The sequence below is a fragment of the Caretta caretta genome, chromosome 4 (genome assembly GCF_965140235.1).
Source record: "Caretta caretta isolate rCarCar2 chromosome 4, rCarCar1.hap1, whole genome shotgun sequence".
Lineage (NCBI taxonomy): Eukaryota > Metazoa > Chordata > Testudines > Cheloniidae > Caretta > Caretta caretta.
Window position 1 is genome coordinate 64,217,582 of NC_134209.1, and position 27,432 is coordinate 64,245,013.

Here is a 27,432-nt window from a genome sequence, read left to right on the forward strand (position 1 = left end):
TTATCTGAACTGTTTAATGTCCTTGCAAAATAAGGGTTGTCTGACTCTTTGTTTTAAACGGCTGTGCTCCATTGGTACTGGCCAAGCAAACAGTTAACTTGAACCCACTTTTAACATTATACAGTTTCCAAATAGGTGGGAATTTTTGTTACAGTAAGCAAATTTTGGGGACAATAACGTAGTGAGCCATATATTTATCTTACAGGCACAGAAGCGTAAAATGGATGGTACTCCTGATGGTCGAGGCAGGAAAAAGAAGTTAAAGCTGTGAATGCTGAACTTTTGTAATCACTAAATTTTTTTAAAAAGTAGTTCTTTAATTTACGGGTCTTCATAAGATGTACTGTACAATGCTCAACTATTATGTCATTAAAGGACATCAGGTTCATCTGTTTACTGAACTAGAAACATAGTACTTAATGTAGTTTCACTTTTTTAAATGCAACAGCTGTGCTGAACTTTTTTTTACCATTAAAGTAATAAAATAGGCTTCATTTATTAATAAAAGGCTTCCGTTGACTTTTTCTTTTAAAGCGCTCCAGCTGAAAGCTTGTGAACTGGTTTTAGAGTTGTGTAACTTCAAACTCTTGTGGATATTTCCCCTCCCCCCTTTTGTGATTGACATTTGTGTGGTAATTGGAGTGACTGCTTACTCCAGTCAAGAGTGCTAAACAGACATGTAAGTGTGGTCCACCAACTTTTGTAGGCCTCTAGGGTTTTTTTTCTGACCTGCTACTTATTTACAGACCTCAAACAGCATCTGTTGGTGAACTACTCAACAAAAAGTGATGGAAGTATAACTACAGTGTTCTGCTTTGCCCTAACACATTGGAATCTATGATGGATATCCAGATTTGCCACGAATCTGTGGATTAGGCCAAAATAGCTCATCTCGCAAGCCAGAGTGAGTGTGGAAGTAAAATTACTTTGTTGAATCTCTGTACTCCACTGAAATTAATAGTATGACAACAGCCTTAGCTAGGAGCATTTGTATAGGCGGCTTTCAGTAAGTCAAGACCCAGTCAAGTTAGAACTACATGGTTAGGAAAAAAACAAGTGACTATCATTTTGTCTGATGTGAAAGAAAAGCAACTGAGTTCAGTGTTCTGGCCCAGCTCATGGCTTTCTCACACTTCTGTAATGTTGACTGAGTAACTTTGCAGGATGGGCACAATCATGTAGCGAGGAAATCGATATGCTGTCCCTGGTGTTTCTGAATGTGAGACTTTAATTCAGTGCATTTTCTGGAGGACTGGCAAACTAACTCTATAAAACCAGAAAAAACTCACTTTGTGCAAATGAGCATCCTTGCACAAAGTTTTCTAAGATTAAGCCCTTTCTTAAATACCACAAAGATGGATGTGGTATTTGAGAATTTGGAACAGAGCAAAATAGTGAGAAAAGACATCTCTACAAAATCAACTTGTTTAATACTGTACAGCAACACTGCATCAGGTTTGGTTCACAATTTAGTGTTCCTTCCATTTCACTACTTGCAGATGGTGAATTTTTGTTTTAGCACACAAGTGTACAATATAATGCCTCTTTTGCATTTACTACTTGAGTTCTGCCTCTACTTTCCAAAAGCATAAAAAGACGTAAGAGGAGCCCCAGAAATGTCGTACCATAATTAACCTCTACAAATATTGTTTCCCTTTGAATACTGTAACAGGAGTGGTTGTATATGGCTTTTAAGTACATTTATAATCTAGCGCCCTGGCGAAACTGAAATTGGCAGCTAAGAGCACCACTGTGTTTACATCAAACAAAAGCCTGAAATTGTTTTGTTTCTGCTTTCAGCAAGGCCAAGAAGTTTATATATCATCATAAATGTAAATTTTTACAGTATACCTTTGCAAACTGGAGAGCAGAGCACATAACTTACCGGATGGATTTCTTAGCTGCAAACTTTATGCTATGGATTTTTGTGATTATTCTGTACTTACTAATTGAGCTACAAATTGCTGCTTGTTTTCTATGTGACTAAATAATGCATCCTGAGGTCCTTTTTCAGCCAAAGATAGGAAACTAACTTTTTTTGAGGACAGACATTTCCCAGAGTACCATTGCCTCAAGTCCTGATTGATTAAATCCTACATAATTTTCACTCAGCTTAATTACACAGATTTGACAGTGATTTTCATTGGAGTTATTTACTAGGTGCTGACAGCCAAGAGGCAGAATTCCCACATCCTTCTCATGTAGGAGCTTTATAATTTGCTTGTTAAATTCAAGTGATTACAGTAGTCTTTAGTAGTAATCAAGGACATTCTAAAATAGTTATGGAGTAGCATGTTACGTATTCTTTCATTACTCTGAGAGTAATGTTTATAGCCTTTGCTTATCTGTTAGTTTACAGAACTTTACCATTCCCTTAAATTACTATTTTTCAAGGGGGTCAGGGAATGGTCTTTGTTCTACAGTGGTGTAGCCAACAGGTACTAAGTTCTTCTTTGATAATCACAGCTGCTAGGCGGCCAATAATTCTGATCTTCCCACAGGTCTGACTAGCAGATTTGACTGGCACTGAATATCCCTACTAAGATCTGAGAGGAGAATTTATTGATTTTCTTCCTGAGATTTATGTAATTTTCACTATACATACTGCTGTTTTTCCTTTTCACAAAAATAAACCTATACTGTAGCAACTAAACATCAGGTTTACATAGTGGCTATAAAGGCAGAGTTAGAGCTATACCTACACTGGTTCAAAAAACCCCCAGGGTCCTCTCTTGTTCCTGGAAAACGGTTTTGAACTCTAAATCAATCATTCACGCCTGAACCTGTTTTTAGTACTAACACATGACCCAACCAATTACGTATCTGTGCAAAGTCATCAGCCAGACACTTAATTGCAAAAGCAAATTCAGGCAAATGACATCTTAGAAGGACAGAGAACTGGGCTTTGAGAAGCCCCCTACACTTCAGAACAGTCACTACTGCTGTTAGGGGTGGTCATAGTTGCACTGCTGCTGGAGTAGGTGACAGAGGGCTTCCTCTTCCTATCAGAGGACTGTCCCCTTTGCTTTAACAGAAATACAATGACTACCAGAGTGCTGATCAGAAGCAGCAGCCCGCCTGCTCCTCCCACAACAGGTATTATGCTGTTTTCAGAGTCTCTACCAGTGATTTCCAATACTGGTCTTTGATACGGCTCACCTGCCAGGAACTGATCATTCTGGGTGATTTTACTGGAATGGTAGAGGACTATATGCTGAATGTTTGTGCCCCTGTTTTTATTTGTTCCTATGTCTTGTGTGAGGGCAGGGCCATCAGGATTGGCTCTCCGACTGCGCTTCGGGGTCCTGGTGCTGCTGAGTGCCTCATGATGCTCTAGGCTTCTCTTGCCCATGCCTCGGTTAGCATTCTCTCTTGCCCTAACCATGTAAATTGTATGAATGTACCACTCTCGTCCTGCTGCTACCTTTGAACAAAACAAAAAACCTCTCTTTACTATACATTGAAATCACAAGGAGATGATAAAAAACAGTAACTTGCAACATCTGTGCCTAGACAGCTGTGAAGTAAAAGTACTTTTTCCATTTGTTAGTACCCTCAAACCAGGTTCTTCAAATTGTGCTTCTCTATAAAAGCATCTTTAGGTTAATCTTAGCCCTCCCCCATTAGTAACACGATTGGCTCTAGTTTCTGCGCCCAGTCACAAAGCCATGCAATCTCATTGTTTTCAGCAGTTCGCATCGAGATAGCTCACACTTAGGGCTTGGCTACAGTATGCCACAGTGCAGACTGGAGCAGTGTGACTTGTCGAGCACCCCAAAATACTGTGCTGTAACTGCCTTGTGTGGACATTGTACTAACACAAACTAAGTAACTTTGAGGTCAGTCTTCTTTCCAACAGGACCATGTTAACGTGAACCAGGCACCAGCATCCACCCAGGGCAGTTACGGCACAACATTCTTGTGTGCTTGGGAATTTACCCTCCCCATTGTCTACAGTGTGGCAGAGCACACACAATGCTGATACACAAGAAGAAAAAATATCTAGTTCCCTCTTTTACCTGTGCTGAAGCTATAGGACTAGCAGTAGTAAAAAGCAGTACAAATGACAATAAATACATGCAGGGAGCTGATCCGTTGAGTCAGAAGATCTCATGCTTTTCAAGGTAGAAAGCCATTTAAAGAAAGTGTAGCTAATTCACACAAGCAAAATACTGAAAAGCGCTCGTGAGGAGGGAGAGTTCACCTATCACATCCCCAGAGGCTCAGCAGCTGCTTGAGATAGGTTTATGGTTTTCATGTGGTGTTTTTTGTTTTTTTGGGTGACTCTTCTGGCTGGTTTCCAGATCACAGGTGAGCATGATAGAGTGAAAAGAACCAAAGTAGCCCATGATGATAAAATGGAGATAATATCCTTTTCCCATGAGTAGCTTTTTGTATAACATAAATACCAGAGAACTTACCTGGAAGAGAGGAGAGGATGACAGACTGAAACCATCAGAACCAGGCTGCTTTACTAAAGGAAAAGCATCTGCATGATCAATAGCTAATTTAGCATGAAACTTCACATTTCCAAACACTTCTGCCTGAGTGTCAGGTTGAGCTTTATCCTGGGGGAGTGAATAAAACATTGCCAGATTACTATTTTCAAGCTTTATTTCTAAATTACTCTATGTGAACTAACCATTTACATACCAGGATCTTGAATCTGTACAATAGGCTAGGTGAGTCAGCCAGGCACCCATATTCCTTATTATCCGGACTGTATTTGGGCACATATCCATCAGCCCCAGTGCACAGGAACACCTTCTCAATGTTGCAGATGAAAGAGTCTCCTAAGTTCTGAACAGGGTCCACCATCACTAGGCCATAAATTTCAGACCCTAATAAAGCAAATTAAACACTTGGTAACCACACAGGAAGTAATTCATTTCACGTTGTACAAACAATGGTACGTAATAATAAAACCAATGCAATGAGACCCATGGCTGTGTAGTCAGGAAATGATCATGTTAAGGTCTCAATTGCCTGTAGTTGTATATAGTACCTTTATTACTGATTTAACACTGGCAACTAATCTGCAGTAGTTAGTGCATTGTAAGCAGTGTTTCCTGAGTAAGCAGGCTTTTTTCTTCTTCTCACAAGGGGGCAACCCATAGCCACGTAAAAAGGTATCCAACATGATAGCTATTATGCTCAAGTAACAAACTACTGATCTATGAAGTGTTGGTGTAGTCAGGTCCATTCCAGGATATTAGAGAGACAAGAAGGGTGAGGTAATATCTTGGATTGGACCAACTTCTGTGGTGAGAGAGACAAGCTTTTGAGCTTACACAGAGCTGGTCCAATCCAAGATATTACCTTCCCCGCCCTGTCTCTCTAACCTACTGATCTAGCAGACTATCTAGGTTTCATAAGGAGGTCTTGTGTTGGAGACCAGTTACGCACATAATGAATTGTGCTGTAATATTGGCATAATTGAACTTTATTATGAATCCCTGGAGCACATCCAGAACTCCAGTCAGTGCACAACATGAAAACACGTAACGTGTGCTCAAGTCTTTGCCCTGGCTTCCTACTTCTGGTTGCAATTCATTGTGATGGTGATTGTTATGGGTGAGGCTCCCAGTTACTTGAGAGAGTGAGCTCTACTTTTCTGGTGGTAGGATCTTCCCAATTAAGTGGCCCTATCTGTCTTGAATTTGCTCACACCAGAGCTACAGTCTAACAACATTCAGGGCAAGAATAATTTATTTTGTTTAGCCTTTGATAAACATTTAGAAATCCCACAAGCACCACACAGGTGCCTCTGTAATAGGTGCTATAGAAATGAGTAAAAGAAACATTCAATTATTGTTCAAAGTAGAGCTATTTCCGTGTCCATAACAGATTAGCAGTATGTAGTACAATGGGATGCGGGCTACTAAAAGATGTGCTTACCTTCAGCAAACGCCACATCCGTTCCTTCCCCAAATCCCATGGAGCCATTGGATAGCCAGAGCTCCTTCTTGGACAGCAGGAACATTTGTGTATTGAGACTGAACTCAGCCGCTACTGGGTCACTGACCTGTGGCAAAAAAAAAAAGAAGCTCTGAAATCTAGCTACAGTTTTACAAATGTCAGTGCTTACTGCAGATTCTGTGATGTTCAGCTAATCAGATCACTCAGTACTCTGTACATCTCAAATCCGAACATAAAATTAATACATGCAGGGTTGCTGTACAGGATAAAATGGGATAAAATCATCATTTAAGAGCTCTATGAGCTCTGGCACTGGTCCCATGAATGATAATGTGTCATGAAGAAGATCTGTGAAGCTTGAAAACCTCTCTCTTTCAGCCTGTGTTCCTCTAGGGTGCACCTTGCCCCCACTCCTTCCTTCTGGGGCTGTCTACCACCCCGCTTGCCCTATGCCTATCAAGTTTCCCACCGGTTGAACCAGATGGGGTGGCATCAACTCTAGGAGTCAGACCATGACCAGTGAAGCTGGATTGATCACACCAACTCATTTCACATATGCCAAACACTCAGTAATGACTTTTGGTCATATTCAAACTAACAACCTAAGCTCCAAGTGCCACAACCCAATCCCCTGAGTCATGTTCTTCCATGTATTAAATTATTTTTAATTCAGGAAAAAAGTCAAACCCTACTGCTATAACCTTAAGATTGCATATTTGCATAGGTCTGAAAATAATTCAAAATTATTCACACAGCAACCCTAACCCCTTCCTTACCACATAAATCATGGTACAAAGTGTTAACTTCCTCTATGTACCTCTATATGGCTGAGTAATGACTACGCTACTGTGGAAGGCATATTTTTTAGTTTCTTGACCTTGTCTGCTTACAGCCATAATGCTGATTTAGTACATTTTTTTCATATAATTAATTACCACGTAATAAATAAGAGTCCTATTTACACTGACACAGATTTTTCAGGACTGGGTGCCTAAAATTAGGCATACAAATACTTACTTAGGCACCTGTGTTAGGGGCCTAATTTTTAAAAAGATGAGCACTGTGCAACTCCCACTGAAATCAGTAGGTGCTGTTGGGTGTGTAGCATTTTATAAAATCATGCATTAATTTAGGTGCCTACATAAGGCTTTACAAGCCTAAATTCTGGATATTTGAAAATTACAGCCACACTGCAGTTTAGTGGGAAGATGTGCTCAGTTTTGCAATCCTCTTGCTTAACTGCTACCTAGATGCTCCTTCTATCCACCGAAAGGGAGAGTCTGCTACACATAAGACATCCTATAACACAACAGAGGTAATTCACGGGACACTATGTTCATTCATACCATTTAATTACTTTCATAAGCACAGGAATATTCTGATTTAAATAGGCACATGTCCATGACAAATCTGAACGAAGTGTCAAGTGTACAGGCCTGATTTTCCACTCCATTATAGCTAGGGCCTCAGCATTAAAAGAAGTGGGGTTATGAACACAAATGATCTTATTTTCAGCCTGCTCAATTTTTAATATCCACGAACAGCTCTCATAAACACGGTGTAAAAAATATGAAGTAGTTGAGCCCCAGGCTATAATAAATTGTGAAGGAAGGAAATGAAAAATATTAGTTTAATTGTCATGGCACAGCGTGAGATACACCAGACAAACACAGCTCTACAGCAATTTGAATGCATGAAGACAAGTACGGCATTTAAACAGTTAACCTTCAATAAAAATGCTGTACCTGTTGGAACCTGATATCCACTTCGAAGGTGATTGGTTCCCACGGGTTACAGGTGATAGGAAGGGTATATTCCTGGTTGGGTGCAGCAGTACATGGGATACATTTTACACTATAAGTGCCAGAATAGTCTCGTACCTAGCAAAAAAAATCCACAACATTAGAAAGCGAACATTGCTCCATAGTCTCTGAACAACCAGTGCTTCAGTTCAAAATACAGGGCACTGCCACTACCTTTATTGTAATCCTTCAGTCTAAACAGCATGTCTATTCAAAGGCATAGGTCTTCTATCTGTTACCTTCCTACTTAACAGTGTCATATGTACACAAGGACACCCAATTGTAAATACTTTTCTCAGGGAAGCAAGACAGTTCAATCGATAGGAGTCAGAACTGGGAGCCACGAGACCGGAGTTCTAGTCTGAGCTGTGTATGTTGAACCTGCATATCAAAAGAGCTATTGTATAATTTCTCCTTTTCCATAATTTTCCTGTCTTAGCCATTCCAACCCTAGGCCCCAAACCTCCATTGTAATCCACACGGTCCGCCTGCACAGATTACAATGTAGAGTCAGGGCCATGATTGTACCTATTTACTTACATGACTCCCACGACTGTCGTGTCAGATTTCTCTGGCAATGACTCCCTTTGGACAAGTCACTTAAATTCTGTCTTATCTTAGGCAAATCATTTACTCTTCTTCCCCCCATCCGTATACTGGGGATAATAATATCTATACACCACACCAGGGAGTTGTGATCATTCATTATATAAAAGTAAAGCAGCTGGAAGCTGGCAAGCATTAAATGATCGTCGTTGTTATATCCTTGATCAAATCTATGTGAACAGACTCGGATTGATTTTGTAGAACCCACAGCAGGACAGCTTTCACCAGACCAGAAGTCAATCCTGCCTACTGCAGCCTCCCCAAATCCCCACTCTGAATGGGAACTCACAGCAAAGTCTGAGCTAAAGCTCCACTGCTGCACGGGCTGGTGGAAGGTTGGCTCACTTCGTAACAGGCTCAGTGTGAAGGTGAGGTCGGGGCGGTCAGCAGACAGCACCATCGATGACAGAGAAGTACCTGTAGAAGCGAAGGGTGAGTTATATCCTGGAAGGCATCAGCATCAATCAGCACACAATGACAGCCGACACAAAGGAATCTCCGCCATCCCTGAGAAGAATGGTTTCAATTTCCTTTCCCCCCCATCTGTTGAAACACGGTCTTTGTTATAAAACACCTCCCTTCCATCGGGAACAGACGGTGCTCCAGATGGCTGTCATGTCTCCTGGAGATACTAGTCCAGGAGAAGAGACCAAGTACTTACTTGGGTGAGACATTACAAGCTGTCCTCGGAACCAAATCTGAGTCCTGAAATTCACCACCAATCGCCCTTCATCGTTGATTCGCATGCTGGTTGGGTAGAGGGAACCTAGACGGAAAAAAGCCATCGTGTCTACCTAGAATGGTTTTCAGTTTGCTTTTTGAAAGAAAGGCTCTTTGTTAGTGTCAGTATTTGGGGAAATGAAATAGGTTGCTAAGTTCTGGCACTCTCTGGGTGATCTAAACCCTCCTGCATTATAGAACCTTACTGTGACTGATATTCAGACTAACTGACTTTAATAGAACTAAGGGTCTGCTCCACTGGGACAGATTAAGAGTTACACTGATATAAATCAGGGTAGCTCAGCTGAAGTAAAACTTCTACAGGTACTTCTCTGTCATCAGTGGTGATGTCTGCTGACCACCCTGACCTCACCTTCACACTGAGTCTGTTATGAAGTAAATGGAATTACACTAGTGTAAAACAAGTACCAGTGGGAGTAGAATAAGGTCCACTGAGTTTGTCTTCAAGCTTTAACACAAAGGCTTCTGGCTCAATTTCCAGTAGGATCGCTCTTTTGCTGACACTCAAACATTTCCATTAACACAGGGGCTTGTCCATTGTTTTGTAAACCTACATCCATCTAGCACTCTGGGGGTTTACCCTCCTAAAAATGTGTTATCTACCCTCTGTTATCTATTTCTAAAATGGGGCTGTCTATTGTTTTTACTCATTCTGTGGTAGATTTAAAGGGCTATATGTTTGGGGAAAACTTTTAAAATATCTAATTCAACAACATATGGAATTAAAAACAAACAACCTTATTCTTTGGGTATTTTAATAGTGGGAATTGGCCTTGATGCTGCTTTTTGTGTGATTCTCAAGGCCAGGAGGAGTCTTGATTTAATCACACAAACTGCCGTATGCTTCCCCCAGGAAGGAAGGGGGCCATGATGGGACGAGTCTAAAAATAAGAAGGAAAGCAGCAAGAACTGACCTTGGAGCTCTGATTCCGGTGGGCTGCCTATGCCATCTTTCCAAAGGATGGCGGTATCATATACAAAGGTGAGTCTCAGTTCCGACTGCAAGTCAAAGTGCTGCCAGCCACCAACGGCAGCAGGAGAGTGAAAGATGTAGGAGACATAGAGGGGCACCCGCAGCGTGACATAGGATTGCACCAGATTTAATACCTGAAAACCATTAGGGCAGAAGGTTACTGCACTTCTGTCTAATGCTGAGAAGTTAGTTGCCAAACTTTCATTCTAGCTTTCATTGTAATTTGTCAACCATAAGAAAACACCTAATTCACTTTTATATCTTCAATTAGTCAAATGTATGGAAATGTCTCTTCTTTTTTGCCATTTGCATTGCTTACATTTCAGACCCTCCACACATTTTACTCAATGTGTTTACAAACCTACTTTCTGCCTTTGGGAGTGACTTCCAGGGCACGTCAACGGAAGAGAGTTATGGCATAGGCTGAAGCACATCAGCTTGGGCTGCAGCTCTGGCACTGACCTAAGAGTTGTTCCAAACGCTACAGTCGTTCTGGGATATACAGACATATCCATTATGGAATAGATACTCGCAAGCTCACCTTCACGAGTGAACTCTGGTACACTTCAGCCCAAAATTCTGGAAATGAAACTAAGCTCTGGAAATACACTAAGCTCTTCCTTATTCAAAGCACCTTTTCAAACTGAACACAGCTGATGTCCTTTCAGAATTAGCAATAGCCAAGTTTTGTTGCTTTTTGTTTTTTCTTTCAGAATTGATTACAAGTTGCATGGTGTTAGAGATGGGCTGCACCAAAAGCCAGATTTGACAACCACATACTTTTGAGGCATTGAAAAACAGAACGTGGATCGAAAACCCAATTTTGAAAATGGCACGTGTCTTTATAGTATATTGAACCAAAATTCCAGACTGGAGTCTCTCCTCTGTTTTATCCATGATGGGGTTGGAGTGGGAGAGTCTATACATACACATTTTGGCTCTAGTCCCCCAAGCTCTAGTCCCATTGGACTTCTCATTAAGGTGGCTGATTATAATGGAACTCGGTTATATCAAGGCCTTTTCTAAACCACCTCTGGGTGCAGTTACTGGCATGTCTGGCCTTTGCTGGACATTCTAGTAATTCATACATAATGAAGTCTGGGATCATGGTTGGTTATTCTCAGGAAAGTGGATGTCTGTGTGTGTTTTTTAATTTCCAGCATCCAGGCCTCTGGCTATGTTCTGTCACCTGTCTGGCAGCACTACCAAAGTGCAGTCATTGCTAAAATGACTGAGCACTGTGACTCTGTCCATAATTAGAACTCCCACTTTAAGAACTGATGAAGGGGTTTCTTTTCTTTCCATAGTCTAAAAGTGCACACAAGAGAGTTATGAGGCTTCTGACAATACGTTATGTATATATTGTCAACAGGGCCAAATTCTGCCTTTGTTTGCACCAATGTAGCAAATAAAGATAATTTGGTTGATATTGTGTGCGCGAGCACACTTGGAAAAAGAAATATTTTGGGTTAACAAAAAAAGCGGAAGTCTACAGGCACATTCACACCCAGGTTAGGAGCAGCAGCCAACAGGAATCACACACACACAAGGTGTGTATGTGTAAAACCCGCACTGAAAAATTAATCATGGCAGCATGCAGAGGTACAGTGCTCCAGCTAGTAATAAAATAAATAAATAATGATAATACCACTTAGCTCTTGTATTGTTTTTCATCAGTAGATCTCAAAGTGCTTTTTAATGTATTTAAAACAGTGGGGGAAAGAAAATAAACAGCACAGACACTCTTATAAAGGAGCAGTTGTTTTAAAACCAGATCTTGTCTCACTTCCTAGTTGGGTTAATTGTCAGGGTTTACTAATTAACAGAGCACTGTTTTATTTAAGCCAGGAAAGAGTAGCTTTCTATTGGAAGTCAGAGAGGAGTGAGGTGGCTCTTCTACTTTTCATCTCTCTCTATTTCCTCCTTACACTACTTCAGACAAAATCTAGAAAGGGAATTTGTGGTTATGCAAATAATCACTCTGGCTATACTGGGCTAAATCTGCCAGTCCAACTGAGCTTCTCTCAGTACAGTATGGATGGAAGGAATATAAAGGCAGCCAGAAATCAGAAGGATGCAAGGTGAGCTGGCCACACTCCCTACACCTGGTGCCAGGATATGCTATTATCCAGCTGGATGCCAGCCTGCAATTTCCAACCGATTGGTGCAAAGCAGCCAGACTGGGAGTCAGGATCTGGCCCACTGTCTCTTCCCAATGGTATTTCAGCAGAAATTGAGGGCACTCAGCACCTCGCTGGATTAGTCATTAGAGAGGAGACTAATTTAATGAGTGGAGCAACTGATGGAGAAGCTATTTATCAACAAATGAAATACAGGAAACTGAATGGGTTCTGGGGACTTCTGAATGTCTCTAAATTGTTCTAAAGGAATTGCGCCCAGGACAGCTGAACCTTTCTTGTGAGAATTTGTATCAAGTGATCTGTATAGCGGCTAACGCTTTTCTTATAAAATAAAGAAGTGTTTCTTGCTTGGACTTGGTTCTTCAACATTTCTGTCTCTTGTGCAAGTGCTTCCGCAGTGACACATACCTGGCCATCGGTGCCAACGGAGCCACCGCAGTCAGTCAGCAGTTCAGACACAGCATAGTAGCTGTTGAACTCCCAGAGGCAGGCCTCCAGGTTGAGGTTACGGTAAAAACGCAAGGTCTTAGTAGATCGCAGAGAGTTGCTGTACTGGTAGGGTGACGTTTCCTCAATCACTTCAGGGTTCTTGGTTTCATCTGTAACAAAACCATGTTTGGTCTGGAGCTCATTATAATCCAGAAGGTTGGAGCACTTGTGGTTGCCCACACGAGTGCCATCAGGGCTAAGAGTCAGCTCGAAGTTGGATAACGGATGAGTTGAGATGACAGGCAGCATTCCTGAAACACAATGCACACAGTCCATTTAGCATTCTCAGCTGATGAGACTGACTGGTCACATGTTCTAAGCATCTTGCAAATGTACTGACAATTCTGACATCATAAATGGGGTAGGGAAAACTTCACCCTTCTGCTACATGGGAACATTCTGAGGCTATAAGGCCATATGTACACTTCTGTACATTTGTGAGTTTGGAGACAGTATGAACGTCACGGATTCACCATGTTGTTCCAGAAGGACTTCCACTATGGCTTATGAGTATGTGAAGTATGCTATGTATATTAGCTGTGTTTGTTCCAGGTGATTTTTTTTTTTGGTGGCTCACTATGTCTTGTGTAACAACGATCCTAAGTACAAAATCCATTGCGGATAGCAAACTTTACATTTCAGAAAAATTTGGCTTCGGCTGTTAAAGGGTTAAATGCAGACGTCCCTGCAACTGCCTAGATGCCTAATCCCTGTCGCTGTAGCCGTATAGCAATAATACAGAGAACTGCATGGAAACCTTGTTCATAGTAGAAAACTGAAACGTTGCTGACCAAAGTTTTTTCAGCAATGCTTCAACCATGTACTGGTACTGAAAAGGTTTTAGGCCTGAATGTATCTTTTGAATAGTTTCAGTGAGTATTACCGAGACTCAAATATGCTTTCTACGATGGTATTGGAAATGATTTTGTCTCGCGAAGGCTAACACCTACACTATTGTGGAAAACCATGTTCAGCAATGGCTCAGTTTCCTAACAAAAACCAGTCTAGATAAAGTGCCCCTTGAACAAATGAAAGCAATTTCCATGGCAAACCTCTGTTCTGAAAACATAAGAGGCAAAGGCCTTGCCTCTACTTTGAGCCATGCTACTAATAACTGTGTTACAAAACATTTAACACACATGGTTCTACTAGACCTACATAACAACTCCCTTGTTCGAAGATGGCTGTCAACCACATTTTTCCAATCATTCCAACCAGGCAGTTGCTAGCAGAATTCTAACACACTGGTTTTTAGACCCATGCTAGCCCAAACTGCAGCAGCTACCTTCTACAAACAGTCTATAGCAGTGTTTTTCAAACCGAGGGTCGCACCCCAGTACTGGCATGGCATGTAAGGCACTGGGTCGCCTTGCTCTGGTCGGCACTGCCGACCGGGACATTAAAAGTCCCATCAGTGGTGCTGTCCAGCTAAGGCAGGCTAGTCCCTACCTGTTCTGATACTGCATTGCACCCTGGAAGTGGCCAGCAGCAGGTCCGGCTCCTAGGCTGGGGGGAGGAGGCAGCAGCATGGGGCTCCGTGCACTACCCCGGCCCCAAGCACTGGCTCTACACTCCCATTGGTCAGAAACCAGCCAATGGGAGTTTGGGGATGTGCGTGCGGGCGAGAGTCCCACTGGCCGCTGGGAGCTGCAGGCGGCCATGCAAATGTAAACAAACGGTCCGGCTGCCCGCCAGTGGATTACCCTGACGGGCCGCAGGTTGCCCACCACTGGTGTATAGCATGGTTTCTAAACATGAAGTTGATTCTCCTCTCACTTTGCTTTAAGCCAGGAATAACTCTGTTGAGGTCAGTGGAGTTACACCAGTGTAAATGAGAGGAGGACCCAGCCTACTGTGAGTATGTTTACACTGCAATAAAACACCTGTGGCTGGCCCGAGTCAGTGGCCTTGGGCTTTGGCTGCAGGGTTATAAAATGGCAGTGCAGATGCCCAGCCTGAACCCGAATGTCCACATTGCAATTTTATAGCCCTGCAGCCTGTGCTGCATGAGCCTGAGTCAGCAGAGGCCAGCTGCAGGTATTTTATTGCTGTGTAGACACAGCCTGTGTGTAACAAGATTTTTGTAATAGTTTCTGGTTCAGCGGCAAAGCATGTGATAACATACTAGGCTGTAACAGGGTTTGAAAACAGATTTAAACGAAGTATGTTCCATACTGTGGATAGGACCTAATCATAGAATCATAGATTTTAAGGTCAGAAGGGATCATTATGATCGTCTAGTCTGACCTCCTGCACAATGCAGGCCACAGAATCTTACCCACCCACTCCTGGAACAAACCCCTAACTTATGTCTGAACTACTGAAGTCCTCAAATCATGGTTTAAAGACTTCAAGGTGCAGAGAATCCTCCAGCAAGTGACCCGTGCCCCACGCTGCAGAGGAAAGTGAAAAACCCCCAGGACCTCTGCCAATCTGCCCTGGAGGAAAATTCTTTCCCGACCCCAAATATGGCGATCAGCTAAACCCTGAGCATGAGGGCAAGACTCACCAACCAGTCACCTAGAATTCTCTGCAGTAACTCAGATCCCACCCCATCTAACATCCCATCAAGGCCATTGGGCATATCTACCGCTAATAGTCAAAAGATAATTAATTGCCAAAATTAAGCTATCCCATCATATCATCTCCTCCATAAACTTATCAAGTTTAGTCTTGAAGCCAGATATTTCTTTTGCCCCCACTGCTTCCCTTGGAAGGCTGTTCCAGAACTTCACTCCTCTGATGGTTAGAAACCTTCGTCTACTTTCAAGTCTAAACTTCCTGATGGCCAGTTTATATCCATTTGTTCTTGTGTCCACATTGGTATTGAGCTTAAATAATTCTTCTCTCTCCGTGGTATTTATCCCTCTGATACATTTATAGAGAGCAGTCATATCTCCCCTCAGCCTTCTTTTGCTTAGGCTAAACAAGCCTAGCTCATTGAGTCTCCTTTCATAAGACAGGTTTTCCATTCCTCGGATCGTCCTAGTAGCCCTTCTCTGTACCTGCTCCAGTTTGAATTCATCCTTCTTAAACATGGGAGACCAGAACGGCACACAATATTCCAGATGAGGTCTCACCAATGCCTTGTATAACGGTACTAACACCTCCTTATCTCTACTGGAAATACCTCGCCTGATGCATCCCAAGACCACATTAGCTTTTTTCACGACCATATCACATTGTCGGCTTATAGTCATCCTGTGATCAACCAATACTCCGAGGTCCTTCTCCTCCTCTGTTACTTCCAAGTGATGTGTCCCCAGTTTATAACAGAAATTCTTGTTATTAATCCCTAAATGCATGACCTTGCACTTTTTGCTATTAAATTTCATCCTATTACTATTACTCCAGTTTACAAGGTCATCCAGATCTTCCTGTATGATATCCCGGTCCTTCTCTGTATTGGCAATACCTCCCAGCTTTGTGTCATCCGCAAACTTTATTAGTACATTCCCGCTTTTTGTGCCAAGGCCAGTAATAAAAAGATTAAATAAGATGGTCCCAAAACCGATCCTTTAGGAACTCCACTAGTAACCTCCTTTCAGCCTGACAGTTCACCTTTCAGTGTGACCCGCTGTAGTCTCCCCTTTAACCGCTTCCTTATCCACCTTTCAGTTTTCATATTGATCCCCATCTTTTCCAATTTAGCTAATAATTCTCCATGTGGAACCGTATCAAATGCCGTACTGAAATCGAGGTAAATTAGATCCACTGCGTTCCCTTTGTCTAAAAAAATGTATCACCATACGAGAAAACCTCTCTAACCAAGAGCCTACAGTGCTGTTTCTTTCAAGAAAAATCCCTCTTTGCCAGAAGTAATGCTCAAGTTTGCTATAAGGTGGACACTTGGCTCATGACTGCCACTTATCTGTGGCTGCTGGAGATGAAAGTCCAAGGCAGCATCTGATCACAAAAGGAATTCTGTGACCTTTTCATGCTTACCATCCATATGAGGCATTGTAACTGTTAATTTAATCAGGTTGGGGTAATCGGGATCATCTGGACCCGTGTAGCGAATCTTGGCTGAGAAAGGTTCTGCTCCAACCGTTCCTGGGATCCGAGGTTGACAAAGACCTGGGGAGAGGGAGAGATCATGAAGAGTCTGTTAAATTGTGAGACACTAGTCTAAACAAAAGCAAGTCAGAGCTTGTTCTACATGTCGATAGGGCTGGATTAAGGCAATCTGGGGCCCCGGCACACCATAATGTGGCGCTCCTTGTGTCTCCAGCTTTACCCTCCTGTCCCTGTTGCATGGCTCCAACCCTAATGCCAGGGCTCCATGTCCACTTGGAGTAGTGATGGCAGGATGTCTCCCTCCCAGAGAGGCAGGAGCAGCAGCAAAGGCCTCCAATCCCCTAAACTGTCAGAGAGGGAACGGTGGCAGCAACGGGGCCTCCCAGTATACCCCAGGAGCCAGGAGGTATCTAGGCCCATGGGGGAGTGGTCCAAGCCTGCTCCACTCTTCTCCTCCTGCCACAGGGTATGTCTACACTGCAGCTGGGAGTGAGCCACCCAATCCAAGCAGACAGACTCCCACTAGTGGGGCTCAAGCTCGCAGGCTATAAATAGCTGTGTGGACGTGGCTGCACTGGCGGAGGCTTGGGCTAGTCAACTGAACTTGGACCCGGGGGGGTTGGGTGAGTCTGAGCTCAGGTGTCTAGCCTGAGCCTCTGCTGGTGCAGCAATGACCACTCTGCTATTATAAGCATGCTAGCGCAAGCCCTGCTAATACAAATCTGTCCAATTGGGCAGGGAGGCTCAGTCCTACCTGTAGGGGGGACATACAGACAGAGTGCTCTACACTGGGGTATTGCAGACAGAGCCCTTCAAAGTAATGGGTCTTGGAAATAACACCGCACTGAGATGCATGGGGCAGTTCACACCATCAGAGCTATTGTTCCTGGCTCTCTGCAGACTCAGGCAGACCTCACTGCATCAGTTACACACATATCCATGTTTTCAAGCTCTTCTTCCCACCCATCAGGCAGGGTAACTTACATGCTTTAAAAAACTGAAAACAGAGATTCTGATCTAATCAGCCACATCGTTCTTGAGGAGCTGAGGCCCTGGGCATAGACCTACAGCGTCTATGCTTAAACCAGCCCTGGTCTGTAGATCTCTAAATGTTCCCATGTTCAGAAGTCCTTCGGTTCTTCTGAGCAGGCTTCACTGCTCTCTACTCATTGTCGGTAACTGTGCTGTTTTGATGTCTAAAATAGAAATATCCATATTTGCTATACATACATATAAAGTGTAAAGCAGAGGACACACTCAGGAGTGATCTGGCTGTTTGGTTCACTAGAAATAGATGCCAAATAAATGAATCATTGTCTCCATTCCACCCCTCCCCCCCAATATGAATGACACCTGAATTATGGGTAGACATGAAATGCAGACATTACAGGGCTGATGTGGCACCTGCCTTTCATTCAACACGTTACCACATACCGTCTTCTCTGTTCACTGTGTAAATAGGGCTCAGCAGTTCCAGACCCACATCACCATTGGCTCTGACAGCCCGTGCTGCACACTGGACCCTTGATCCAGCCTGGAAGTATATGGAGTCCAGGGAGATGGACTTGGTGTTGGTAAAGAAGGTGTTGGAGTCCACTGCCCGCAGGGGGCTGGTAACACCCTCGCTGCCACTCGGAGCACTGATAAGCCAGCGGTACAGGGTCAGAGTGTCATTGATGTTTTCAGCAGCACAGAGAGACCCAGTCTTGTCATAGTCTGAATACTTGGGATTACATGCCTGCACGTTAACAGACACACAAAATATACAGCGTTATCTCTAGTTGCCTGTGTGCTCTGGGAAAGCTAGCAATTAAATGCTGTTCTAATACCTACTTCTGGTAAAGTTTCAGAACTTAACACCTTCTTTTTACAGTTAGAGTTCTCTGTCACACAACTCGATTGAGGAGACAGGAGCGAAGGTCTGGGACTTCAAAATTTAAGAAGGGGAAGTGTGGAAAACTCTTCACTTTATCATGTACTTGCTAACCGCATCTCCCTTTGCTGCTCAACCTTGGAACATAATGGGAGCTACAGGGCTCAGCACCTCTGAAAATCAGGCCACTTATTTGTGTGTCTAAAGATGGAGTTGGGTGCTTAGCTTTAGGCATCCAGGTTTGAAAATTCTGGTCAATCTCTGTGTCTTCATTCCTAAATCAGTAAAATAAGGGGACTTAGGCCTTATCTATATGGTCTGCAGGGTCTGAGCAACCACACATCGCAGTGAAAGGCAAGCTGTGTCACCACTTGTCACTGTAATGTGCAGCTACATGCAACAGTGAAAGGCTCCACAAAGATGGAAGCAACAGGAAAAGGTTCTGCCTGGGGGGAAAGAGCAGGATACTTCGCTAAAAATAGACATGGGAGGCACTACCTGGGTGTGGCGGGTGGGAGATCAGGCATGAAGGGCCCTCTACTTGCTTAAACCATGCCTCACCATCCACCCTGCTATTTATATCTGTGCTAGCTGGGTGTGCCGTGTCTGTACTCTGCACACCCCAGTAAGTGTAGACGCACCTTTACATACCTAAGTCACAGTGATGTTGTGGGGCCTGAATGATTAAGCTTTGAACTCTAATCCTGGTTCTATGTGACCTTCCAGTCTTAGTTTCTCTGATTTTCTTACCCACCTTTTCCCAGGGGCGTGTGCGGAATACTAAATTAATGTCCGTACAGCACTTTGACCCTGGAAACCACTCTGTAAAGGACTAATAATTATTATTTATGTACAACAACATAGCTGCACTGCTGTTACCCTGTTGGCAGGAGACCTTAAGAAAGCAGAAACTTCACTGGAGGCTTGATCCAACTGTATAGGTAAACTAATTTACTGTAGACTGTAAGTTCTTCCTAGGATTGCCCTTATAAAAAAATACTATAGTACTCTATAGCATTCATCCAAACCACTACACTGTACAAGTGTAAATTACTACAATGTCAGAGCCGTTGCTGTAGAATACACTAAACAAGCATGTGCACACATGGAGTTTTTTGGTTTTTTTAAAATCATGGCTATGATTGTCAGGGCTTCCCAAACTCACTCAGGTCAACAATAGCCCATAGTAACTGGCTGCTACTTGTAGTTCTTATCCAGGAGTTCTTTTTTCTCTATTTGCAGCCTGACAAGCACCAAATGCCTTCTAGGCCACTAGTAAGTAATATCGTTTAGACAAAACCATGCAGGAACAGTTCATACCGTTACACACACAATAGGGTAACCAGTTGGAGGATGTGGGTTCTCTTTGCTTTTAGAAGTGTCATCGTACATCAGGAGCGATACAACCTGGGGCACAGCTGGGAAAGTCACATCTGCAATGCTGTTCACTTCTTCGATGTACACAATGGCTTTGTTCATCTGAATTGTGAGAACGAAAAGGTTACTACTGCAACTGAAAACGGAGAAAACGTAGTGCTGCAGCTGGACTCTGCCTCTGAAATTCGTTCGTTTCCCCCCCCCCCAGAGTGTTCGTCAACTGTTGCCCATTGATCCTGCCTATAAAAGGATCGTCTGATGTTAAAACCCCCCCCTAAGTTTTGAGTCTCTCTGTATAAGGTCCGTTCACACACAATTAACTATTAATGAATATCACACCGCCCCTGTGCCTGTGAAGGGAAAGATAATTATTGGGAGCAAGAGTAAAGATTAATTCTAAATGCTTTCTCCACATATTCAGGTGCCATTGATACCAACAGCTGCATGTGCATGAATCCAGGTAAGTATAAGGGGCAAGATTGTTTTATAAAGGGTGGTTAATGTTAGGTTCCTAAATCCACATTTGGGTTCCTAAATGAATTCAGCCTGATTTTCACAGGTGTTGAGTACCTGATGCTTCAGTTGATTTCAACAGTGCTTCTGGGTGCTCAGCACTTTTGAAAATCTGGCTGCTTATTTAGGTGCCTAAATACGGATTTAAGAACCTAATTTTAGGCTCCCAATTTTTAAAATCTTGGCCTACTTTGAGTTTACCTTGGTGGAAGTATAGGAATGGTATAACGTATCCTAGGATTGTAGTATCTATTGCAATACATGCACACACTGTTATATATACGTTACCCAGATATCTCTTGATGCCAATTGGCAAAGGGCACAAGAGGTACATGAGGGTTACAGGAATCCCCAGGGCCTGGTATTTACATTCTAGTTCCCTAAAGAATGTCCTGTGAGGTTTCTGATGAAAGCTTGAGTCATACTGGGCATCAATATCACTGCAAAACGAGTGTACAGATGTTGTGTAAGGAATTACGTGTATATATTGAAAATTATGTTCTTAAGGTCTGTGTCTAGGGACTTGTCACCAGCAAAGTGAAAAACAGGTCTTCTTTCAGGCAAGAAATGTTTATGTATCTGTCTGTTTACATGTAAATTAAGTATTGTATGGTTCACTAAAGGTCTCCCCTCACCAGTCTGAACTGAATACAAAAGAGGGATTGTGAAACCTTCAAACAGAGGAAAGAAACAGGAAGAGGTAAACAGCGGGAGGAGGGAACCCAAGCTTGAGGTGCACCTCGAAGGGCTGTGCTGATATATTTAGGGGTTCAAAGACACACCTTGGCATCCTTCACCTAGTCAGTAAATGGACAGCAAATTTGCTTCATGAAAAAAAGGAATCTCAATCAGACTTGGTTGAAAATGCTGGAGAGAACTTTGGGTGAGAGAAGCTTTTTTAGAAAGAAGGATAGCCTGTTAGTTAAGCTTGGTCTCTAGGAAGCTTGTTATGATTTTGTTTGATATGTAACCGTTTGTTTCCAATATTCTTACTCACTATCTCTTGAATCTCTGTTCTTTGATAATTAACTTAGTCTTGTTTTCACTATAAATATATCTAAAGTGCTGAGTGTTCAGCAGAGCTGTGTTCTAAGGTAAGCTGCGGTGTATTGTGACCAGTAAGCTGATAAATCTGTAGAGCATTCAGTGCACAAGGGGCTGGACACTACAGGGAATACTCTGAGGACTCAGGAGGTGGTGTGTGCCTGTCGCTAACCTGTACGGAGAGAGTGAGGCCTGTAAGGCAGTGTGTGTGTTGCCAGAGGCTGGTGGTTTCAGGGAGCTGATCCACACCAGGCACAACCAAGACTTCCTCGTGCTAAGGGTGGGCGGCGGCGAGGTGCCTCACAACCCTAGGTACCCCCAGGAAGTGTCACAATATAGTTACAAAACAAGAAGCTGTAAAAAGAGCTGAAGCCAAATCCAGTCTCTAGAATACAGTCCAAGGAACCAGGACCTTTTGGGTTGCAGTAGCCTCCAAACTCACGGTGCTTCCCTTCTGCACTTCCATGGAGTAGAAAGGAATGGCCAGGGGCTCCACATCATTACCCTGTTTGTCCCAGACCCACCTCAGCCCTGTCCCCAAATCTCCACCCATGGAGATTCAGAAGGAGTCTTTATGGACCCATACTCTGCAGTGCTGAGGGATATGGAACACTGCTCAGGATCCCCCAAAACTTCCTGTCAGAACAGCATTGTGTCTGTTGCATACAGAGCCCTCCACACCATGCAGTTTGTCCTTTACAAATATTAAAAGCTGGATCCTAACTATTGTAGCAGCCTCTGTCATGGTTTGCCCTGTCTGTAACTGAGATCAAAGTCAGTAAACTGCTGCAGAATGATTTGCATTTTATAAAGCCAGAGAGCAGAAACCAATGTCATATGGATGGGGAAATCACTGCATTCCTCTTTTTCTCCCTCCATCTGACAATCACACTGAAATCACTGGATCTATAATTCACTGTTTCCGGGGCCAGTTTTCAAAGTTTGATACCTCCATTTGTATCTAATTCATGTGCATCTGCACAGCCAGTTAGGGACCTAGCTGGCCATGTGTAAGCATGAACACCAGACTGTCATGCATGTATTGGCTATTTAAGCAACTAAATAGGCACACTGAAAATCTGAGGCTACATCTACACTTAAGGCAGCATGTAGAGCACAGGAACCACATTTGTAGATACATGCCGCAGTGAAAGGCTCTGTTAGGGGGGAGGCAGCAGGGAAAGAGTCAGGCCGTGAGGAAAGGCTCCAGCAGCTCTTTGCTGCTGGAGTCTTTTCCCACCCCCAGACCCCTTCAGTATGGCAGGGAAAGGCTCTGGCAGGGGAAGGCAGAAGGACACTGCTAAAAATAGCCATTAGATATGGGAGGCACTGTTTGGATATGTAGAGAGCTGTGTAGGGTATATATTTTGGGGGTTCAGGTGTATAGGGCACTCTACTCATGTAAGCCATGCCTCACCTACGCTGCTGTTTATACCCATGTTATCTGGGCATGCAGTGCCTGTACTCTACACACTGCCCTAAGTATGTCGCCTGAGGGGAAAGAATGTAGAAAGGGGGAAGCCTTTGAAAATCTGGAGCTCTATATTTCACGAAATAGCCCTACAATTACTGCATATTATCACAGGGAAATTTTTTTTGAAAAATTTGCAATCTAAATAAAAAAAAGTATTTGTTATTAATGAATAAAGGGATATTTAAAACACTGACTGGGTTTAAAAAACAAGCATACAAACCAAACCAAACAGACATAACAAAATTAAAAACAAAACAAAACAAAAAAATCCCCCATCGTTACCTGTGTCTCAGCCACCATATTCTCATCTGGTTTCAAGTGGACTGTAAATGCTTCTCTCATTTCTCTCACTCCATCGTATAAGACCTCAACTTCAACAATATGTTCAGTTTCTCCTTCTTTGAATTCAATGTCTGGTTTAAAGACAAACAAATTAACCTTTTTTCCTAATCAATAGCAGAATCACTGTTTTCTCTATCGTGGATGTTCAAATGACACGTCATGTTGGAATGGAACACTTCGGCTTTTGAATGGAACACTTCGGCTTTTCTGTTGGTTCCAAACATTCAGAGGGGGCTATAAAGTATAGGAGCTTGTTAAACTGTTGAAGTGGTCCTGCTGAATGACTGAGCCTAAGTACACTTGAGTCTACTGTCATCTGATACAAGACACATGAATCGCTAGAGTCATTTTTAAAAAAGAATTAGGGAATTATATGTAAAGCCAATAATGTTGCTGCTCGCTATACTTCATTCATTTGCATGATAACTTCCTGAACTGGCATTTCAATAATTCCATGACAATCCTTACCATCAGACATTGGATTATAGTCTTCCCCAGAGGTGGCAGAGCCATCTTTTGTGTGGATTCGCACAACAGATACTTTTGAGCTGTCACCCAGACGTAAAATGGAGATCTTTACGACTGCAATCTCTCCAGGCTCCTGAGGCTCCTGAATGCTGTGTTTGATTTTGGAGAACTTAATCACTGGTTCTGTAAGGGAATTGAAAAAAAAAAGTCACTCTTTCCCATTTGGATCAAGTGCAAAAGTCATTAATGGACTGCCAATAGACAGCTTACACGAGAAAAATAAGCTAAACAAACGTGGAAAGTCAAACAAAAGAGCTAACTGTTTTGTATCTTTTCTTAAAAAGAGAATGATTAGTACTGTGGTTGAGACAAAGTGGGTGAGGTAATAGCTTTTATTGGACCAACTTCTGTTGTTGAAAGAGACTTAGGCTATGTCTATGCTACCACGGTAAGTCGACTTACGCTACGCAACTCCACCTATGTTATTCATGTCGCTGGAGTTGACATACCTTAGGTCAAGTTACCGCAGGGCCTACACTGCAGGGGGTCAACGGGAGAAACTTTCCTGTTGACTTAACTTACTCTTCTCATCGGGGGTCGAGTACAGGGGTCGATTGGAGAGTGATCGGTTGTCGATTTGGCGGGTCTTCACTAGACCCGCTAAATCGACCGCCAGTGGATCGATCTCAGAGCGTCGATCCCAGCTGTAGTGTAGACCTGCCCAGAGACAACCTTTCGAGCTTGCACAGAGATCTTCTTCAGCTCTGGGACAGGTACTCAGAGGTCACAGCTAAATGGTAGGTGGAATGATTGTTAAGCATAAGCGTTAACACACGTTATAAGGTACCATTCAAAATGAAGTGGGCCATTAACACCCATAGCCATAGGAACAAGAGGTGGTGGTTAGTGGGTTACAAATGGTTGTAAAGAGACATAAAACCAGTGTCCCTATTAACTCCATGATTTTTGGTGTCTAGCAGAGTTAGGAATTTAAGCTCCCAGGTTTGTCTTTTGAAGGTGTTGTGCATGTTTCCTTTGAGGACAAGGACATAATATTGTGGTTTTCATTCAAGAAACACAAAGAAAAAGAAATGGTTATTTGTAAAAAATAAAATTCGTTTATCCAACTTGAATATGCAGTAGGCTATGATAAGGCCACTGTACTTTCTTATCCAAGAGTGTACATATACAGTACTGTGTAAAAGGGTGTGACACTTAGTCTGAAAGGGTTCAGCAACTTGCAGGCTAAATGACCCAAATTCAACTTTTAAAGCCATATCAGAAAAGTATGTAAATTGTAATTGGGGCCATTCCTTATAAATAGTTAAAGCCATGTTAGACAGACTAGTGCTTTGAAATGTAGACTTGTATTGTTAGAGAATTGGAAGAAGATTGTGATTGTATTGGTCTGTTTACACCTATACATTGTTAGAGGTTAACAATATAACCAGACAGCTCCTGTCTGTCACTATTTTCTATTGATTCAGAGATCAAACGGGGATATTAACATTTAAACAGAACTTGGGTGTAATAATATCATTGTCTAGATTTCTCTTTGAAATTTGTAGTAAACTGTCTATGAACTGCTTAATGGATAACTACCTTATGCTGATGAATGCAACTAATTACCTGTGTATACACAGGAAATACAAAGTTTTACTTCAAGGTCACAATGCTTCACCCAAGGAATACCTGCTGTCAAGAGGCTATCGATAGCCTGCCTAGGGCTCTGATCCTGTTATCTCAGCTCTGCTTAAGCTTGGTCAGGGGAAGCTTGAGTTAGAAAACTGAGGTCTCTAGCGTCAGTCTGGATTACACTGCTACTTCTCATGGAAGAATTTGAACAAACTCTCTATATGGACTGCCTATTTGGACTATAACCTGATGGACTGATTCGGGAAAGAATTTTTTTTGCAACTCAGCAGCTCACCATCTCTACTATGAAACTGACCTACAAACTTTATTAATAATCTGTATGTATAATGATCTTTTAACCACAATACTCTCTCTTTTCTTTTGTAATAATTTTTAGTTTAGTTAATAAGAATTGGCTGAAGGTTTGTATTTGGGTAAAATCTGAAATATTAATTGACCTCGAAGGTAATGTGTCTGAGCCCTTGGGATTGGTAGTAGGGATGTTAATACCATTTGTAACCTTTTAAATTATTTAAAATATTTTGTCTAAATGGTTAACTGTGGCTGGGGCCACTTCGGCCAGGCAGCACAGCTGGGGTTGGTGGGCTGGCACGGGGTTGGTGAGCCCGGGGTTAATGGTTAAGGCAGGTTAACCGCTAAGACTAATGTTTATCGGCTAACCTTTTACATCCCTAATTGGCAGACCTTTATATATGATGAACAAGACTTTCAGTAATCCTCATCACATTTGACTTGGCTGTCTGGGTGGGAGCCCAAGGCTGGATTGCTTAAAGGGAGCTGTGTTTATGGCTTCTGAGTAACCAGTAAGGTGTTGTAGAAGCTGTTTTGTTGCTGGCTTGGTGAATGTAATTATTAGAATAAATAACCATCAGTTGGGGGATTGTCTGCCCCATTCTTTGCAGTTTGCCCTGATTGAGCATTCTCAGTGTGCTCCCCACCCCAAGGCAACCACAGGTCACACAGGGTCTTCTCAAACCCAGTGTCAGACCCTGCCGCTGTCTCAGTTTCCCTACTCTCATATAACCTAGCACGCCAACTTACCAGTCAGTGCACCAACAAAGCTCCCACCAGTGTCAGAATTTAATTTTTTCCCTGAGGGGTGCATTTATTGTTCAAATGTAAAATTCAACGTCGTGGGGGGGATGGAGACATTGGAGTCACTGCTTCATCTGTTTTGTTCTGGTGGAACCTCTGGATCTGGTGCATACTCCTCCTCAGCTGGATGAGGGGACAGGTCCAGTTGCCTTCTGCAAGGGAAGGGAAGAGAAGGGATGACTTCCCTAGCAGACTGGACCAACTCTGAGGGATAGTACTGGTTCCATGGGCCCCAGTATGGCCAATAGGATGGATCAAAGTGGGGTTGTGGAGATCTCCATGGCACAGTGTACCAATAGTTTTGAGGCAGATGATGAGGTGGAGGTTGGTCCCAAGCTGGTGCAGGCCTTCTGCCTAGGAAGGTGTGTCTTTGGAGGAGGGAGTAATGGTTCACAGGGCAGCTCAGAATCTTCTGATGAGGAGAAAGCCGAATTCCAGATCCAAAAGTGGTAGAGATGGTGCCACCAGAGGGAAATCATAGCCAAAAGATGGAACAGGAGACAGACCCCTCCCAAAGGTCAGCTCTCCTGGTGGAGTCAGAACCTCTCTCGAAAGACAGGGATCCAATGGAATAGGAAACTCCGGGTCTGGGACAGCGAAGATCTCATCAGGAGGAGCATGGGTCTTGACTCTTGGGTCTGTCTGAGCTGCAGTAGAGACAGAATGTGCCACAGCCACGGAAGACAAATATGGTACCGTGGGTAACCAATGCTCTTGGTGATCGGTCTTCATTGGTGCTGGCAGATCCCAGGGTTTGTGTTTGGGAGATACCAGAGGCATCAGTGCTGCCGGATTGTGATCTGGTGCTGGTGGAGCCCTAGATTTGTGGGCTTTCTTGTCATGCCTCTGAGACTTAGTACATCCTAAGTTCTCTTGGGCTGAGCTTAGAGACTCGCTCAGTT

The 27,432-nt window shown here is 43.0% G+C and overlaps 2 protein-coding genes across 3 annotated transcripts in view; one reads left to right on the plus strand and one right to left on the minus strand.

Annotated features, from left to right (window-relative positions):
- The window catches only part of SMARCA5 (SNF2 related chromatin remodeling ATPase 5), a 43,990-nt gene extending 43,483 nt beyond the window's left edge, over positions 1–507 (plus strand). For both annotated transcript variants that reach the window (XM_048847010.2, XM_075127714.1), the window contains exon 24: positions 206–507. In XM_048847010.2, coding sequence (XP_048702967.1) covers positions 206–271 — 66 coding nt within the window. In that variant the 3' untranslated portion in view covers positions 272–507. The remainder of the gene's footprint in view (positions 1–205) is intronic.
- A 969-nt stretch (positions 508–1,476) lies between these two features.
- The window catches only part of FREM3 (FRAS1 related extracellular matrix 3), a 115,726-nt gene continuing 89,770 nt past the window's right edge, over positions 1,477–27,432 (minus strand). The window contains exons 11-24 of the mRNA XM_048847009.2: positions 23,780–23,962; positions 23,252–23,382; positions 19,882–20,040; positions 18,123–18,426; positions 16,617–16,748; positions 12,591–12,922; positions 9,983–10,175; positions 8,989–9,093; positions 8,617–8,744; positions 7,665–7,799; positions 5,899–6,025; positions 4,654–4,841; positions 4,422–4,568; positions 1,477–3,424 (exon numbers count right to left, since the gene is read on the minus strand). Of these exons, the coding sequence (XP_048702966.2) occupies positions 2,918–3,424; positions 4,422–4,568; positions 4,654–4,841; positions 5,899–6,025; positions 7,665–7,799; positions 8,617–8,744; positions 8,989–9,093; positions 9,983–10,175; positions 12,591–12,922; positions 16,617–16,748; positions 18,123–18,426; positions 19,882–20,040; positions 23,252–23,382; positions 23,780–23,962 (2,771 nt within the window). The 3' untranslated portion in view covers positions 1,477–2,917. The remainder of the gene's footprint in view (positions 3,425–4,421; positions 4,569–4,653; positions 4,842–5,898; positions 6,026–7,664; positions 7,800–8,616; positions 8,745–8,988; positions 9,094–9,982; positions 10,176–12,590; positions 12,923–16,616; positions 16,749–18,122; positions 18,427–19,881; positions 20,041–23,251; positions 23,383–23,779; positions 23,963–27,432) is intronic.